At 61.0% G+C, this 17,919-nt stretch overlaps 1 protein-coding gene across 2 annotated transcripts in view; it reads right to left on the reverse strand.

Annotated features, from left to right (window-relative positions):
• DSCAML1 (DS cell adhesion molecule like 1) overlaps positions 1-17,919 on the reverse strand; it is a 275,766-nt gene that overhangs the window by 239,581 nt on the left and 18,266 nt on the right. For both annotated transcript variants that reach the window (XM_036427664.2, XM_045577682.1), the window contains exon 3: positions 13,908-14,054. In XM_036427664.2, coding sequence (XP_036283557.1) covers positions 13,908-14,054 — 147 coding nt within the window. The remainder of the gene's footprint in view (positions 1-13,907; positions 14,055-17,919) is intronic.

The raw sequence follows: 17,919 nt of genomic DNA on the forward strand, positions 1-17,919 counted from the left end.
CGGCCCATGACTTCCAAGCCCTTCCAGTCCTGACCAAGCAGTGGTACCACCTGCAGGTGCCACCTGGGAACTTGGGGATGTGAAGGGCGAGGCAGGGAACAGCAGAAGGGCGGGATGGGGATTTCATTGCTTCAGGACTGACTGGAATACACCTGGGAGTTCTCAGAGCCAGGTGAGAAGGCAGCAGCTGGCCGTCCCTGCCACCCTCCGCCGCACACCCTCTGCTCTGGGCCCCCAGGCGCACCCCCCCCCCCCCCCCCCGGAGCCCTCGGAGATCGCCTTTCCTCTCTGGTTTCCGCGGCTGGGGACCAGCTCTCTTGTCATTGGAGCTGGAATTGGGAGTCAGCTTCTCAAAGGGAAGAACTTTCTGGGTCTCTTCCCCTATCCCCAAGTCCCTTATCCATACCCAGTGGGCCTGACAGTGACCTGTTGCCTCAGTTCCCAGCTCTGCCCAGAGCCCGGGGCTCACAGTCCCATGAATATCCCGATGCTTCCTTCCCAGTGGCCTCGTGCTGGGTCTGCAGACTCTCAGACCGGAATGAGACCACCAAGGTCCACAGGTGGCTAAAGCGCAGTTCCACCCCTTTCAGCCCCGCACCCTGCCTCAGCAGCCCGGGGCAGGAGGGCAGGCTGAGCTCTGGGCAGGGGCACCGCTCTCCCCAACCCCACCAGCGCCCCCTCTGGGATGGGCCCCTGATCGCACTTCACCAACACTCCGCATCCCAGGCCCCAACCCTAGACTGTCACCAGGAAGCTCAGCTGTGACCGTTTGCAAATGGCGCTGAGATGGGTGCTTTTCTGATGACATAGATCACGCGTCTAGAAATAGATAAACATAACATTCAAACAGCCACGGGTATCTCGCTGCTTTCTTCCCACCTTTCTCAGACACGAACAGTCTGAAACAGCCGTGATCCTGCGTGAGCACCGCCACCGCCCTCAGAGGAAGCACGCACAACTCGTAACACGGTCTGTCACTCTCAGGCATGTTTTCCTGCGTTTGCTACACATGGATCCATCCATCCAGAAACAATACAGGCTGCTGTTTGCATGTTTTCAATCTTTATACTGATGGGACCATACTGTCCGCATCTTTCTGCAATTTGTTTTTCTACTCGACGTTTGTCACGACGTGTCCAGGCAATCTTTAACGCTCTGGGCCATGTGTGTCCCTGTGGACGGCCTTCCATCTCAGGCATGTAATGTGCAGTTTGCTCTCACAGACATGGCTGCTGTGGTGATCCTGCCCTGCACGCTTGCACGTTTCCTTAAGGAGCACGCGTGTTGGCGCCCTTTTCCTAGCGTGTCTGTCTCCCCAGCAGGACACGTACGTGTCATGGTGTCCCCGGTGCGCAGCATGCTGGAGGACACAGGGGCTCAGTGGAGTTTGTTAAACTGAACCGAGGTGGCAGGGATCTGTGGGTCGCCTGTCCCAGCCCCTTTGCTTACAAAGGAGGCAACTGATATCCCGCCAGAGGACAGAGAAGAATCCAGCGGCAGACCTGGACCCAGAGCCCCACGCACTGCCCTGTCCCCCCCCTCCTAGCCTGGCCCCACCACACGCAGGGGGACTGGCGACTCTCAAACTGATGACCAAAGGAGAGCGGGTAACAGCGGGCACAGAGGTGCCAACGAGGTCACGCCTGGCACCCGGGAGTGGGCGAGGGAGCAGAGAGGAGGCACGGAGCCGCTCTGAGCCTCTGTTTGCTCATCTGTAAGTGAGGATCACTGGCCACGTCCAGGCTGCGTCCAGGGATCCGCAGCCCCGGGGCCAGGCGGACGTCTGCCCTTTGGGGCCGCCCCCCTCCTTCGGGCCCAGTCCAGCGAGGACCCCGACCTGGAGCAGGAGGCCAGATGGCCAGGCCTAGCGGGGACAGGAGGGCTCCAGGCCCGGATGGCTGGTGAGTGAGTCTCCATCCACTTCATTCCAGAGTGTGGCCTTAGGCAGGTTCCTTCACTCTGCCTCATCTCTCACACGGGGATGGTAACTCCACCCGCCCTGCCGGCCATGGCACTGGGACCAACAGGTCAGTCTGTACACGGCGGGCCTCAGCGCCTGGCGCAGGGCAGGAGCTGTGCTTTCATTCCTCCCGCCCCCGCCCTCCCCCACCCCGAACTCCCAATCACGCAGGAGCCGCGCCAGCCCTGCACAGCCTGGCCTCACCGCCCTGCTGACTCTCCTCCCTGCCTGGGGCTGGGGGCTTCTCTGTGCCCCAGTTTCCTCATTGGAAATGGGGATGGCAGCACCTGTCACGGGAATAAAATGAGATCAAACAATACATCTGGGCCTCGGCGAGTTCGGGAGGCAGGTCTGGCTGCTCTGTCCTCCAGCGTGTCCCTGCCGACGAGGTCGCATGTCCCCGTCACTGCGGGGGCGGCCCGGGGCAGTGCCTGCCACAGCCCTGCTGTCCTGAGGCTTCTCCTCCGGGGGAGGGGGAGTGGGCGAGGGAGCAGAGCGGAGGCACGGAGCCGCTCTGAGCCTCTGTTTGCTCATCTGGAAGTGGGGATCACTGCTCCCTCCACACAGACTCGTGATGGGAGTTGACGTGTGACATACAGAGAGCGCTAAGCCGCCAGCACCATGTAGCTTTAACTCCTGGTGTTATACAGAGAAGGACCTGGGCTGCTTGCGGGAGATCCCCTCCCGCTTACACTCGGGGTGACACGCAGGCCCTCCCTCCCCGGGGCTCTCTGGCCAGCTCCGCACGTGCCCAGGGGGCCTGGGCATGGCCAGCAGCCGGAGAAGGGACAGGGAACGGGTGGCGACGTGGAGGGTGTCTGCGGCCCACCCACCAGGCATGGCCCGCGCTCGCTCCTGGGACCGGCAGGCTGGGTTCCGGGACGCCGGGCAGGGTCACCTCCCGGTTTCTGGGGACATTCACATCACTGAAGACCAGCTCCCTCAGTCCTCCAGACCTCTCCCCACGCACACCTCAATGGCTCCCATTGCCACCGCAGCACAGAGCCCAGTGCGGCTCATCGCCCACCGGAGCTCCCGCCAGCCCGCGGCTCACCCACAGCTCAGCTTCATTCTCAGGGCGCCAGGTTCTGCCCACTGGCCCCTGGGTGCAGAGAAGGGCACTGAAGCTCTGCTGCTCACCAGAAGCCCCCGGGGCTCTCACAAATGCAGGTGCCTGTGTCTGACACTCAGGGGCCCGATTCTTGGGGCTATGTCTCGGACAGCAGCATTTTAAACGGTGATTCTAGAGCCGAGAGCTGAAAAGCCCTGCAGCAGCTGAGCCCGAGAGTGTCGTTCTCCGGGACGGGGGCAGTGTCACTCCCCACGCTGAGCTGGTCTCATCGCAGAAAGGAGCCCTCTGCGTCCTCCTCGCTCTGCCTCATGTTGGGTCATCTGCACCCCAAAAGCATCCTCCCTGTTAACAGCAAGCCCCTCGACGGCTGCGCCCCGTGTCTCCCACGCCTCTGCCCCCTCCCCACACCACACAGGCCTCGGTGACTGTGACCGATCCTAGGCTGTCCATGGGACTCAAAGACCGAGGCTACCCACGTGGACCCAGAAGATGGGGGATGAGGAACTGTCCTCTCTGTCCAGGAGAAAAGGCCATGCCCTGGCCACGCACCAGGCACAGCCGGGTGCTGCGGGCGCTGCCCCTGCCCCACGCCAGGGGCCAAGGCGCCTGCTCGGCCTCTGCCCCGGGCGCTCCGGCGTCTCTCTCCCCTTTCCACAGTGAACACTGTGAGTGAGTGCACAGCGGAACGTACTCACTACGTACAAATTGCACGATGCACATTATTCACATATATGCACACATGCGTGTGGTCATTGACACGAGTTCCTCTGGAGGTGTGGGAAGAGGGATTTCTCCAAACCCCTGGCATTCCCACGCAAAGGCTCTCGGAGCCACTGTCTACACAGCAGCAGCGCGTGCACAGGAAGCGCTCAGGAAACATCTGCTAAACCAGGTGATGAACTGAAAACCCACCAGCCCATCACTGCTTATGCCAGCACGGCCATTTCCACAGTCAGGGGACGTAGTCGACATGGAACACGGCACTGCCAGCACAGCCTCACGGACTCTGAGCCTCTTCCTGGGCGCAGGCCCGCGGGGGTGCATCTATCAGGCCTTGCACAACTGCCCCCCGAGGCCAGTGGTCGGCAAACTCATTAGTCAACAGAGCCAAATGTCAACAGTACGATTGAAACTAATTTTAAGAGGCAAATTGTTTAAACTTAAACTTCTTCTAACATCACTTCTTCAAAATAGACTCACCCAGGCTGTGGTATTTTGTGGAAGAGCCACACTCAAGGGGCCAAAGAGCCGCATGTGGCTCGCGAGCTGCAGTTTGCCAACCACAGCCCTAAGCTTATGTCAGGAACAGCAGTCCCTAGAATATTCTAGATACAGCCCTTTTCTCTTCCTCTGCTCACAAGGCCTAAGAGCCCACCAGTCACACAGAGGACAAAGGTCATCTCCTGCCTGGTGACCCCAGGGCCCAGCAGAGCTGACCTCGGAGCCCACACTCCACCGCTGTCCCCACTCCCAGGCCCTGCCACTCACTGCCACCGCGTCTGCCCCACCCTGCCGTCTGCTTCTCAGCGGACTCTCCAGAATTCTGGCAGATCCCAGGTCCCTAAGACATGGGCTTCAGGTCTGCTCTGTCCTGGAGTGGAGGGAGGGGATCTCTCGGTGTGAGAGGGGAACTTCCGAAGCTGAGGCCATCGTGAAGCCTGGGCCCTCCTGCTCCTGCCCTGGCTGCAGAGGGCTGCCGCCTCCACCCAGCCCAGCGGTCACTGCACAGGGGCCGGGGCAGCCAGTCACACACCTGCCTGAGCTCCTGAGGACCGTACACAGCAGCAAGTGGTAGAACACAAAGGCCAAGGCCAAAGCTTAGGGAGTGGGCTTCTGCCTGTGGAGCTTAGCCTGCCTCTGCCTAAAGGGATTTCTCATCATCCCAGCTTTATGCCCATACCCTAAAAGCCAAACTACCCCCCCCAAGATGATAGCAGCCAGTTCACACTCCAACATGCTCACACCTATTGCTTATACCTACATGCTCACACCTACATGTTCATTCCTGATGCACTCACACCATGATGTTCATCCCTGATGCACTCACACCATGATGTTTACTGCTAGATACTCACACTTGATGCTCACACATGTGTTCTCACTCCTGGATGCTTCCACCTGGATGCTTACACCTGTGTACTCACTCCTGATGCTCACACCTGTAGACTCACTCCTGAATGCTCACTCCTGGATGCTCACACCTGTGTACTCACTCCTGGATACTTACTCTTGGTTTCTCACACCTGTATACTCACTCCTGAATTCTTATACCCGTGTACTCATTCCTGGATCCTTATTCCTGGATGCTCACATCTGTATATTCACTCCAGGATGCTCACACCTATGTACTCACTCCTGGGTGCTCACACTTCTGTACTCACTCCTGGATGCTCGCACCTGTGTACTCACTCCTGGATGCTCATTCCTAAATTCTGACACCAGTATACTCACTCCTTAATGCTCACACCTGTGTACTCACTCCTGGATGCTCACTCCTAGATGCTCACACCTGTGTACTCACTCCTGGATGCTCACTCCTAGATGCTCACACCTGTGTACTCACTCCTGGATGCTTACTCCTGGATGCTCACACCTGTGTACTCACTCCTGGATGCTCATTCCTAAATTCTGACACTAGTATACTCCTTAATGCTCACACGGGTGTACTCACTCCTGGATGCTCACTCCTGGATGCTCACTCGTTGATGTGCACTTCTGGATGATCACAGCTGGGTGCTCACACCTGTACTCTCACACCTGTACTCTCACACCTGGAAATTCACTCCTCCTTCCTTCCTGGTCACAAGGAGAAAATGACTAATCCTGTCCTGTGTCTGTGTGCTCAGCACTGGGAAAAACTGAAGCCTACATATAGAGAACCTATTTATTGGAAACATATCTATATAGAAAAATATAAGGTAACATGGAAAATATGTTTTCCTACATAGGGAAAGTACATATTTTCTAATCCTCTCTTTGAGGAAACTGAAGCCGGAGAGATTCCAGGACCTATGTAGGGTCATACGATAAGTAAGGAGCAGGAGCAGGATTTAGGCCACGTCCTGAGGCCATAGCTCATGGCTGTAGATTTGCTGCGCAGCTTTTCCATCAGAGGGCTCCAAGCAAACCCTGCTGATCGGGGGCACGACAGGAGCAAGAGGACTTTATTCTAGCAGCCCCAGGCCACACCCTTCTCTTCCTTTTCCATCCCCTTTACACCCGAACTGAGGGCCCATCCATCGCCCGCTGGCAAATGTTCCTCCAGGCGATTGCCGACCATAGTCTGAGTGCCCACCATGTGCTGGAGCCGAGAAGCTCAAGGCCTACGGACTGACGGACACAGCTCCCCTCTGCACCTGTGCAGGCCTCTGCTCGGAACCACAGTCCTGTCCCCAGTGTGACTTCAGCTCTGGCAGCGAAGTCTCGCTGATATGCAACCGAGTTCAAAATCACATGCTTGGCAGGAAGTGCCATCTATACATAGCTCTCCCATTCTGCAGGCGCCGCTGGCGCCTCTGAATAAACACTACTCTGCGTCCAACGCCAGAACGCGGCAGCAATACTGTATGTTTGCAATGAGATTGAGCACTAAAGGCGAGATTGATTCTGATGTGAACACCAGCCCAGCAAATGGGCTGTTGAGAACCCTGTAATTTCCCTGCAACCCTTGACTTCACTAAACACACACTCTCAGCCCGCAGCACAGCCAGGTAGGCATTAAACAACAACGCGGCCGTCCAACAATGATTTATGTGCAGCACAACCTTCTGTAAAGAACTCCGCTCTGATTCCAGGGTCACTTACAGAGGTGCCAACTTAACCAAACTATGCCGCTTGCTCCCGCCCGCCGCCACGGTGTGATCCGGGCACTATGTTTGCCTGCAATTGTCTTACATCTGCTGAAATTTACCCAGTGGGCGCTCTGGAAATGTAGTGCCTGCATGGACTAAATGGGAAAGCAAAACACGGCACGTGCCCACTGCCAGCGGCACCTGAGTGTGTACACACACACACACACACACACACACACGTCTGCCCGTCGCAGGAGCTGCGGCGGATGCTGCCGGAGCCACCGACAGGCGGGCAGATGCTGAGCAGCCCTCTGGCCAGGGCACAGGGAAGGCGCAGGCATCAACCCAGAGCCCCCGAGGCCCCTGCCCTGGCTGCGCAGCCTTGGGAGACCCCCCCACCACTGGGGCCCTGTTTTCCTGTCTGTGAAGTGAAGTCAAGCACGTGTCTGCCCGGCTGGGGCTGGAGTCAGTGCGATGCGCGTGAACTGCTGTGTGAGCCGGAGGGCACGCTGCCCAGGAAAGGGGCACAGGCAGCGAGGGCACACTGCGAGAGCTCCCAGACTCGGCGCCGCTCCACCGCCCGCACTCCATGGCCGTGGCAGGTGAGCAGAAGACCGTGCCTCAGCCTCCTCACCTGCAAAATGGGGACAATAATGGTGCCCGGGGCCCGGGACACTGTGAGGATGAAGTGAAACCACGCGTGAGAAGCCCTGGCTGTAGAAGTTCTCAGTGCCTGGTCATTATTCCTTGCTAACCATTTTCGACCACCATGAGGACCAGGGCAGGCCGCCTGGCTGGGGAGAGTCCCTGTGCCCCTTCTGAATGCTTCCTTGTCATCCCTAACTGCAATCGGATTGTGTGTGTGTTTCTTTGCTTCTTTTCTGTAATCCTCACTTAAGGATTGTTTTCCGTTGCTTTTTAGAGTGGAAGAGAGAGGGGAAAAGACAAAATGTGAGAAAAGCACATTGATTGGTTGCCTCTGAACGTGCCCTGACCAGGCCTGGGCCAGGGAGGAGCCCACAACTCAGGCATGTGTCCTTGATGGACCCTTCAGGCTGCAGGCTGACACTCTATCCACCGAGGCTCAGTGACTAAGCCAGGCTGGCTAGGGCCCCGCTGCGCTTGACGGCCGAGAAAGTGGGTTTTCTCTGCACACACGGGGGTGTAATCCGTGCATTTCCCCCCTCCCACTCCTCTGGCTGCGAAAGGCGCCCATCCTGCTGTGCCCACCCCTGCTGACAGGGGAGGTGATGGGAACGGTGAGGGGCCATGAGGTCATGGAAAGCACCTCGCAGACGGCGTGTACGGAGGCACCAATCATTCACCAGCCGGGAAGGAGCCCTGGGAGCAGGAGAGACCCAGGTGGTTGGCGGAGTTGACCTTGGCCGTGTTGGTGCCAAACCACATGCCGTCATTCTGTGCCTAAACATCAGGAACCACGCAAGGCTCGAGCGGACGCAGAGACTAACAATGCCACATCTCGCCTCTGTCCCCCTCATCCTGACCATGTAGTACCCGGCCCGTGTGACATCAAACACGGCTGTGGCCGCTGACCCAGCCACTGCACACGGCTTTCCCAAGGTCACATTCAGGGCCGCTCTGGAATCTGTGACCCGCAGCGCTGCCCCCAGAGAGGGCCGCAGAGCCCGAGGTCAGGCAAGGCCCCGGAGCTGAGTGGCCACTTCCCTGCTGGCCTAGGCCGCTCCTCCACCTGAGCATGCGTCTATCAGAGGCTTAATTTTCATCTAAAGCCTTCCCTGTGTGACGGTTTCATTGTCCCCATTTCGTGGGTGGGTATGTTGAGGCTTTGGAAGGAATTTGCCCGGGTTACCAATTAAGACCTGCAGACTCTGCAGCCTGACTCCCTCCTGCCACACCCTGGAGGTTATTCTGGTGACTTTTAAATCCATTCTTATTCTCAGCAGAAACTGGGAAAGATGCCGTGGAGAAAGTCATATGTGAAGCGGCCTTTGAAAGATGGGTAGAGTTTAGATGGGCAAAGAGGGGAAAGTCTGCCAATAAAAGAGAAACCCCCGTGAGTAGTTACAGCCACGCGCCCCAAGAATGGGCAGGAGAGGCCGGAGAGCTCGGCCGGGCCTGGTGACTTCCTCGGGGAGGCGGGTGGATTCCCGGCCTGCAGGCCCTCCCAGCTCGGACAGCCTGGCACCTGCTCATTTGTAGCCACGTGTGCACCCTGGTTCCTTGCCCACCTCTCTCTCTGCTCTGCCACCCCCTCCGCGTGGGTGCACACTCCCGGGACCAAAGCAGCCTTAGGACCAGCCCGAGCCAAATGCAATCAGCAAGTCAGGTCCGCTTTCCACACCGACCTGGACCGTGCTCGACTGCGTGCTGTGTTGAGACCATGATCCTTGTCCATCAGAGCTGACAGCATGAACCGAATCCTGAGGGTCCAGTCAGACTGTCTCTGTGTCTCCCCCGGGGGCCAGAAACACAGCCAGCTCCCGGGAATGCCTCCTGTGAGGGGCCTGTTTCATCCACAGGCCTTTCAGCTGGAGAGCACTGCCCCTCGGAACAGCAAACCTCTGTCACTGCACACCCCCCGGTGCCCACACAGGTCCTGGAGCCGGGCAGCCCCCTCCTCTGTGGAGCCCGAGGACGGTCGCTGTGGATGGGAAGCTGCTCCGGAGAGGCAGCGGGCAGAGCCTCCCACGGGGTCCCAGCTCAACCCAGGCTGCCTCGCTGTGTGGCCCGGGGCAAGTTGCTTAACTTCCCTGAGCTGCAATGTCCTCGTGCATCAGATTGGGTGGGTGAGGGCCGGGGAGGGAGACCGACACAACAAAAATGTCCTCTGTCTAAGCGTATTGCAAGGGTGAGAGGTGCGTGTGCATATACACACAATGGCAGCCACGGGGTCTCAGTACAGAGAGCGCGCCATTCATAGTCCCATGTAATTCTGGGTGGGTGCTGTGGACCCTTGGGAGGAAGAGCTGTAAGGCTCACCCTGCTGCAGCAGACGGACAGACAGCAACATCGCCGACAACAGACAACAGACAGCAGACGGAGTAAGCGCGGAGGGGTGGAAGCAGAGGGAAGAGTTCTGCCCGGGTTAGGTGAGGCCTCAGGAAGAGGACACGGGACCCCGGGGGGGACGGGCGTGGGAGGGTGGGGCTCCTTGGCACAGGCGCTGCAGGCAGGGAGCGCTGCCCACTTTCAGAAAAGACCCCTGGGCCGGGTCCTCCCGCCCTGCAGCCCCCTCCCCAGCACACAGTGTGCCCAGTGTGCACCCGGCCCAGCCAGGCGCAGGACAAGCCCACACCAGGAGCCCCGTCTCCATAGACGAGGCAGCGGATCCAGGCCTGGCCCCCAGGGCAGCAGCAAGCACATCTGGCCTGCATCTGGGCCGTGTCCCAACCTCCCCACCGGGGCTGCCGCCGCAGGATACTGGAGAAGAGCATGCTGGGAAACTCCCGCAGGAGCCCGCATCGATATAATCAGGTCTGGTGGAAATTAAAAGCTATTAGAAACAGGGCCGGATTTATCTCTATATCCAATAACACGCCTCGTAATGGCGCGCGTGCAGATGGGAAATTAAACCACTCGGCTTCGCTGCAGGCCTTAATGGCGTGTTCGTGCACAGCCTGGCCCCCACTCCAGGCCGCCCGCTCAGAGTGAGCTCCCCAGAGACCAGGTCCCGGGAGGGAGGTCAGGCAGGAGTCCGCCCAGCACAGGTGGAGGCTGCTGCTGCCCACGTGTCTTTAGCGGCCTGATGGCAGGGGTGGCCGCGTGGAGGGAAGGAAGGGGTGCAGGAAGGGGCAGGTGTGGCTCCAGGAAAGCAGCACTTCGGGGCTGGCTCTCCAGCCCCACAGACCCCTGGGAGAGCACAGCGGCACTCAGAGGCCGGCTCCAGGAGCTTACCTGCCTGCCCCTCCCCGTCCCAGACGTGGGCAGCGGGGAGGCCGGCCTGGGAACGGCTTTCCAATGCACAGGGCTTGTGTGGCCCCAAGCCTCGAATTCCTTCCAAAGCCCCTCGGAGAAATCCTGAAGGCTGGCCCCTCATTCCCAGGGGCCTGGACCCACCCCTTCCTCCCAGGCACCTGCTCTCCCGGCCTGATTGGCCACCCAGCCTCTGCCCCGCCTCCTGCCCTTGAGCACCTGCTCCTGCTGGCCCTGTGCCTGGTGAGGAGCTGCGCCCAGCCTGCAGAGTCCACACCACGCTCCCTGGACGGGATGGAACGCCGGCTCCAGTCCTTCCTCAACCCAAGGCAACCTCATCACTCCACCCCCACCTCGACCCCCGACCCCGGCATGGCCGCTTCCGACTTCCCAGCCGGCACTGTCAAGTGCACACTCAGTCCAGTGCGAGCGTGGGTAGCAAAGAATCATATGTTTGTGAAAAGAAATCTATAAAGAATTTGTATTTTCCAAAAGGAGAGCATGCAACGTGCGGGCCCAGGTTCGGGGCCCTCAGCTACAGAGCCTGCTTGGCCACGTGCTGGGCCTGGCTCTCAGGGGCTCCTCCGGTGCGGGCAGTGGAGGGGGGTGCTTTGGGGAGTCTGTCCCTGGTCTGAACTGTAGCTGTGATGAGATCTGAATGGCGATGGGAGGCTGGAGGGCTGAGCAGGGGAGGAAGTCTCCGAGGTGGAAGGAGAGAAAGGGGTCCCGCAGAACCAAGCTTGCCAGCGCCTGCAGGAGAGCACCACCCACTGAGCCCTGGCCTTTCGGGGCCGCAGCCCAGTCCCCACAGGAAAGACCGGCCGAAGCACCCCCTGCCAGAGTCTCACCACGTAGCCCCCCCCCCCCCCCCCGCCCCCAGCTCGCTGCCGCCGGCACCGAGCCCAGGGCCAGTTCACCCTGCTCTGCTCTCTGGGCTGGCTGCTCGCTCCTGCGCCCAGCGCTGACTGCTCTGCAGGCCTCTGTCCACGCTGTCCCAATGCCTCCCCAGCCGGGCTGTCAGTCACCCCGAATGGCGTGGGCGTGTGCTGGGGCGGTGTTAGGAGGCAGGGAGTGTGGAAGAGAGCAGTCCCGTTCCCGCCCTCGGGAAGCTCAGTCCCTGTTACCTGTGACACACGTGCCCACCAGGAAGCAGCAGCACGGGCGCTCCCTGCACGCGGGTCACGTCAGAGCAGGACTGTTCTCCCACAGACTCTGATGCTCCATGTAAACGCTTCTCCTTCTTAAGTAGTTAATCCTCCTCCTCATTGCACACGGCTGGGGAAACTGAGGCTCTGGGTGGTAAGTGACTGGCCCAGCTGGTAAGCAGTGAGTGAGTGTGAAGCCCAGGCAGACGGGTCCTAAATTCTAGACGCTTATGAATCAGTACATTCCACTCGGTTCCAAAAAGCCTCCCTGTAAAGCCAACAGGTTCTCCCCTCAGGAGGCCGAGGCCTCGCTGCCCGCAGCACAGCTCCCTGTGGCTAAGCACACAGGCTGGGAAGACAGGCAGGGCCCGCTCTGCCCCTCCACTGGCTGTGTGACCCTCCTGTAAAGGAGAGGGTGAAGGTACAGGCATGGGCGTTTCATACGGATAAAATGAGATATTACATGAGCGTTCCTTAGCCCAGTGCCTGGCATATCGGAAGCACTCAGAATTCCTTCTCCTTTTCTCCTCCTCCTCCTCCTCCTCCTCCTCCTCCTCCTCCTCCTTTTCTCTGTCTTCTTCTTCCTTCAATGAGTGTGACTTAGTCCAGAAAGCGCGTGTGTAGGACTTTGAGTCACCTCCCGTCTGCCCGGTACACACACAGGACATGCAGTGCCCATGGCTGTTGGGGCTGCGCCGGGGAGGTGGCAGGCCCAGGTCTCTCTGGCCTCAGCAGCCCACGTCCCTGCAGCCTCACCCCGGGGGCTGTGCGCCTGGTGCCTCATCGGGGCACAGGCGTCCCGGCCTCTTCCTCCCGGACCCTGTGGAGCTGACATGGCCACCTGGCCGGCCCAGCCACCGCTCCAGCACCGCCCGGGCCTCAGTGCGCCCGCACCCCGTGTGCTGTCCACAGAGGCTCTCCCCCAGCCCGAGTGGGCACCAGCCTCCTGCTCACTGTGGTTTCACACGGGGGGAGGGGGGACCTGCTCACGCAGCCTCGGACTCCTGCCTGTCACCAGGTCTGGGGCCAGGAGGCAGGACAAGCTGGCCACCTGCCCGCGACTGAGAGGAGGAAGGTGCCCCCAGAGCAAACACAGGCCAGTGCCTCACTCTCAGGAACGTGCTGCCTTTTTAGCTGCAAACACGCCAGGCGCCCGTCTCCTCCCAGCTGGGCCCTGGGACCACCCAGAGCATCACCCTGCCAGGCCGGGCTCCCCTGAGGGGAAGGTCCCGACAGCGGCCAGAGCACCAGGCTGCTCAGCGGCCGCCCACAGGGCCCAGAGCGCCGGGACCGGGAAGCCCCGCTTTCGAGCTGCGTGCACCGAAGTCTGTCCTCCCCAGCTAACCGGACACCTGTGACCCGTGGTGGGGCGCCGCGCTGAGGGCACTCGGCACCGGGCCACGTGCCTCCTCCGCGGGGCGGAAGCCAGGGCCGGGAAGAAGGGAGAGGGGCACCGGCCTCTGCCTGGGCCGTGGGGAGCGGGGAGGCGGACGAGGGGCCACGGTGTGTCACGAGGCAGGAGGCACTGTGAGGACTGGAGTCCTCTCTTTCCTGCTGAAGGAGAACCCTTGACCAGGAAAAGGAGCCGATGCTGAAGGCAGCACCCCAGCAGCCTGGCATTCGCCTCCCTCCCAGGGAAGGCGGGGGAGGAGGGGGGCACAGCCGGGGTTCTGAGGGGTCTCAGCTGCCTAATGAAAGAAGCCCAGACGGGCCTGCAGAAATGCAAGGACGCAGCCACAGGCCAGCCTCTACGCTCCTCTCCCACGACCTCCACAAATGCGGCTTCCAGCCTCGATGCCCATCCTGAAGAGCGAGGGCGAGAAAGGGCCAGGGCCCGGGGTCAGGCCCCACACACCTGGCGGAGGCCGCTGGCACCTCCCACGCCGAGGGCACCAAGAGGCCACCAAAGACACTTTGCCAAAGCATCACCAGAACAAACGGCCTCGAGGCCCCGGTGAGCTCAGCGCCCCGCAGCACCCTGCGACATCGCTCCCCGCCCCCCCACCCCGCCCATACACACCCCCGCGTGGCCGCGGGGTTCCTACCTGGGACGATGGAGACCGTGTCCTTCTCCCAGGACACCACGCTGACGTGCTCCCGCACGGAGGAGGGGACGAGGCACTTGAAGACGGCCATGCTGCCACGCATGCACCGCTGATCCTCCACCCGGACGGTGTAGGGTTCCCTGAACACTGCGGAGACATGGTGGGAGGGCCTGTGTCCCGGCTCCGCTGGGCACGGGCCCCGAGAGGCCTCCGCGCCCTCAGCATCAGCCTCAGCCTCCCCCACCTCTTCCTCCCTCCCACTCACCCGGCCCGGAGTCCCTGCCAGGATTTTCAAAAAATATATTTTAATTGATTTCAGAGAGGAAGGGAGAGGCAGAGAGAGAGGAACATCAATGAGAGAGACCCCCACTGGGGATGGAGACTACAACCTGCCACGTGCCCTGACAGGGAATCAAACCGTGACCTCGGGGTTCATAGGTCAATGCTCAACCACTGAGCCACACAGCCGAGCCTGCCAGGATCTGACTCCTGCCTGTGCGGCTCCTTCTTTAGCAAGCTCCTCCCCCCCTGCCCCCTTCCTCTCTGCCCGGGCAGCCCACTCTGCCTCTGAAACACCAGCTTCCTTCACACTGGCCGCCCCTCGGGCAGGGGGGCTAACAAACTGTATTAAACGGGAAGGACGCTGAGGCGCCTGAGCCCTGCAATGTGATCACATTCAACAGGGGGTGTGATGTGAGGGAATGTTCTAGAATTCATCCCAGGAAGCCAAACTGGAGTTCCCACATTATTCCTTGGCCCAGGGGGGCAAGAGTTTTGGGCAAGGGAGCCATAAGTTGCCAAATAAAAACGGACACGTGATCTCATAACAGCTTTTTGTTGGGTTTGGGCACAGCCACGCACTGTGAGAGGCAGTTTGGGGAAGTGGAGGACGGGAGCAGAGCTGGGGGCTTGCTGGGCAGAATGGCTGTCGCTCTCTCTGTGTCTCTAGAAACGCAGCGAGCGTGCGGAGACCTGGGCAGGCGGGCGGCGTCTTCACGCTCCTGCGAAGCACAGCCGCCTGCTCTCTCCACCTCCTCACACTGCCGCCCCTGCGCCGCCTCCGGCCTCAGAGCCTCCCTCCCAGCGTGCCGGCCTGGCTGGTTCTGGGCTGTCACCTTAGCCAGTCCCTGGGTCAGGCCCATGTGGACCGGCCCAGCCTTAGCGGGCCCAGGGAACTGCCCCTCCTTATCCTCCTTGTCCTCCTCCGCTTGGCCTCTCCTGGGAGCTCACTCAACCCTTCTCTGCTGAGGGGTATCCGGAGCCCCACTGCCTCTGACCCTGTCCTCAGCCGGCACCTGGGTGGTGCCCTCCTGCCCTCCCTGCCTGGCTGTCAGCGGGACACACAGCAGCCCACCACCCTGCCCCAGGTTCAAGAGCCTCATCCTGTCGGCCGCCCTGCGGCCTGCTGAGGGCTCCATTCTGTCCCAGTGCTGGTGCATGGTGTGATGGGAAGGGACACAGTTGAGTGGGAGGGAGAGGGGTGAAGGCAGGCGCTGCGGCTGGCTCGTCCTGGGTGTGGGAGCAGCACTGCAGGTGCGGGGTGCACACGGGGGAGACTGAGGGAGCTGACCCTGGAGGGAAGCAGAGGGGAGGAGGAGAGGGTAGGGTGGGGGCATACCCCAGGATGGGCCTAGGGAGCAGCAGAGGCCAGTGGTTAGGGTGTCAGACAGGTGGGCACTGCCTCTTACTCGGTAAAAGGAAATAATAATGACAATAATGACAGTCACAGTAATGCAGCGGGAGAAGGCCTAGCACCCGGAGCTGGGCCACATTACAGTGCCATCGTTGTGAGCGCTGGTGCTATGCGCAGCCTCTCTCGGTCCCTTGTTGGCTGGAAACACTCTATAGGGTCTTTGTGAGAATTGCACCCAAACCCAACGAAGGGGGTCTGTGCCAGGTCATGTGACCTCACTTCCTCTTGGCCTGGGAGGCCAGCGCCCTGCGTGGCCTGGGTTCTGAGGTCTCTCCCTCCCCCGGAGGAAACGGGAAGAAGGTCAGCTGTTTAATGAAGAAGTCTCACCCTGCTCGCTCCCACACGCCTGGGCTCGCGATTCCGAAACTGTACTTGTGACAAGCACTCCTGAGCCCGACGGCCCCGGAGCCGGAGCCCTCGCTCCAGAACTCCCTCCTGTGCCTGGCGGCCCCGGAGCCTGAGCCCTCGCTCCAGAACTCCCTCCTGTCCCGGAGCCAGAGCCCTCGCTCCAGAACTCCCTCCTGTGCCGGAGCCCTCGCCCTCGCTCCAGAACTCCCTCCTGTCCCGGAGCCGGAGCCCTCGCTCCAGAACTCCCTCCTGTGCCCGGAGCCGGAGCCCTCGCTCCAGAACTCCCTCCTGTGCCCGGAGCCGGAGCCAGAGCCCTCGCTCCAGAACTCCCTCCTGTCCCGGAGCCGGAGCCCTCGCTCCAGAACTCCCTCCTGTCCCGGAGCCGGAGCCCTCGCTCCAGAACTCCCTCCTGTCCCGGAGCCGGAGCCCTCGCTCCAGAACTCCCTCCTGTCCCGGAGCCGGAGCCCTCGCTCCAGAACTCCCTCCTGTCCCGGAGCCGGAGCCCTCGCTCCAGAACTCCCTCCTGTCCCGGAGCCGGAGCCCTCGCTCCAGAACTCCCTCCTGTCCCGGAGCCGGAGCCCTCGCTCCAGAACTCCCTCCTGTCCCGGAGCCGGAGCCCTCGCTCCAGAACTCCCTCCTGTCCCAGAGCCGGAGCCCTCGCTCCAGAACTCCCTCCAGTGCCGGAGCCAGAGCCAGAGCCCTCGCTCCAGAACTCCCTCCTGTGCCGGAGCCACAGCCAGAGCCCTCGCTCCAGAACTCCCTCCTGTCCCGGAGCCAGAGCCCTCGCTCCAGAACTCCCTCCTGTGCCTGAGCCAGAGCCAGAGCCCTCGCTCCAGAACTCCCTCCTGTGCCGGAGCCACAGCCAGAGCCCTCGCTCCAGAACTCCCTCCTGTCCCGGAGCCAGAGCCCTCGCTCCAGAACTCCCTCCTGTCCCGGAGCCAGAGCCCTCGCTCCAGAATGCTCTCCTGTCCCGGAGCCGGAGCCAGAGCCCTCGCTCCAGAACTCCCTCCTGTCCCGGAGCCAGAGCCCTCGCTCCAGAACTCCCTCCTGTCCCGGAGCCGGAGCCCTCGCTCCAGAACTCCCTCCTGTCCCAAGCCGGAGCCCTCGCTCCAGAACTCCCTCCTGTCCCGGAGCCGGAGCCAGAGCCCTCGCTCCAGAACTCCCTCCTGTGCCGGAGGACAGGACGATGCTGAAGGCTGGGACCCCTGCAGGGGCTCCCAGGCCACCTGTCCCCTCTCACCACAGCTCTTCCCAGAAAACCACTCCCCAAGGTCCCTGCTTCCTTCCTGTGGAGGCGCCCTCACCGCTGAGGCCGGCACCTGCGGACAGCGCCGTCCTCGCCAAGAGGGGCTCAGCGAGGCCAGGCCGGCCCACCTCACAGCTGAATGTGACACCGGCGGACAGGGCCGGCCTCGCCAAGCGACCTGCAGACCTGCCTCAGAGAAATGAGACTCTGTTTTCTTTAGAGCAGCCACCTGAGGAGCCTCACTGCCCTGCCCTCTTACTATTTCCAAAGGCCAAAACCGCCCGCTAACAGTTCCCACCATGAATGTGAGCTGAATGGCTGTTCTGGAGAGAACACTGGCCTCACACGGCCATCCCCGGGAGGAGGAGGGGCAGCGTGGGGAGCAGGAGGCCGCGGCGATGAGAGGCAGGGCTGCCCGCACAGCAGCAGGGGTGATTCCCACACACGGAAGGGTGAGCAAACGGCTAAGAGAACACGAACTGGGGGACTCCAGTTTTATAAAGTATAGACACCGGCAACATCAACATGGCAGGAGTCAGGACAGCGGCTTCTCCCGGGGCCTGCTGATGGGAAACGCACAAAGGGGCTTCCGCGTGACTGACTGCATGTCCTGAGCTGGGTATCAGTTAGACTTTGGGAAATGCATCAAGCTGCATGTGTATAATAAATCCCCTTCTCTTTATATATCTATAATAATGCAAGTGTAATATGCTAATTAGACCAGA

Source organism: Pipistrellus kuhlii, unplaced genomic scaffold (genome assembly GCF_014108245.1).
Source record: "Pipistrellus kuhlii isolate mPipKuh1 unplaced genomic scaffold, mPipKuh1.p scaffold_m20_p_9, whole genome shotgun sequence".
NCBI classification, from domain to species: Eukaryota; Metazoa; Chordata; class Mammalia; order Chiroptera; family Vespertilionidae; genus Pipistrellus; species Pipistrellus kuhlii.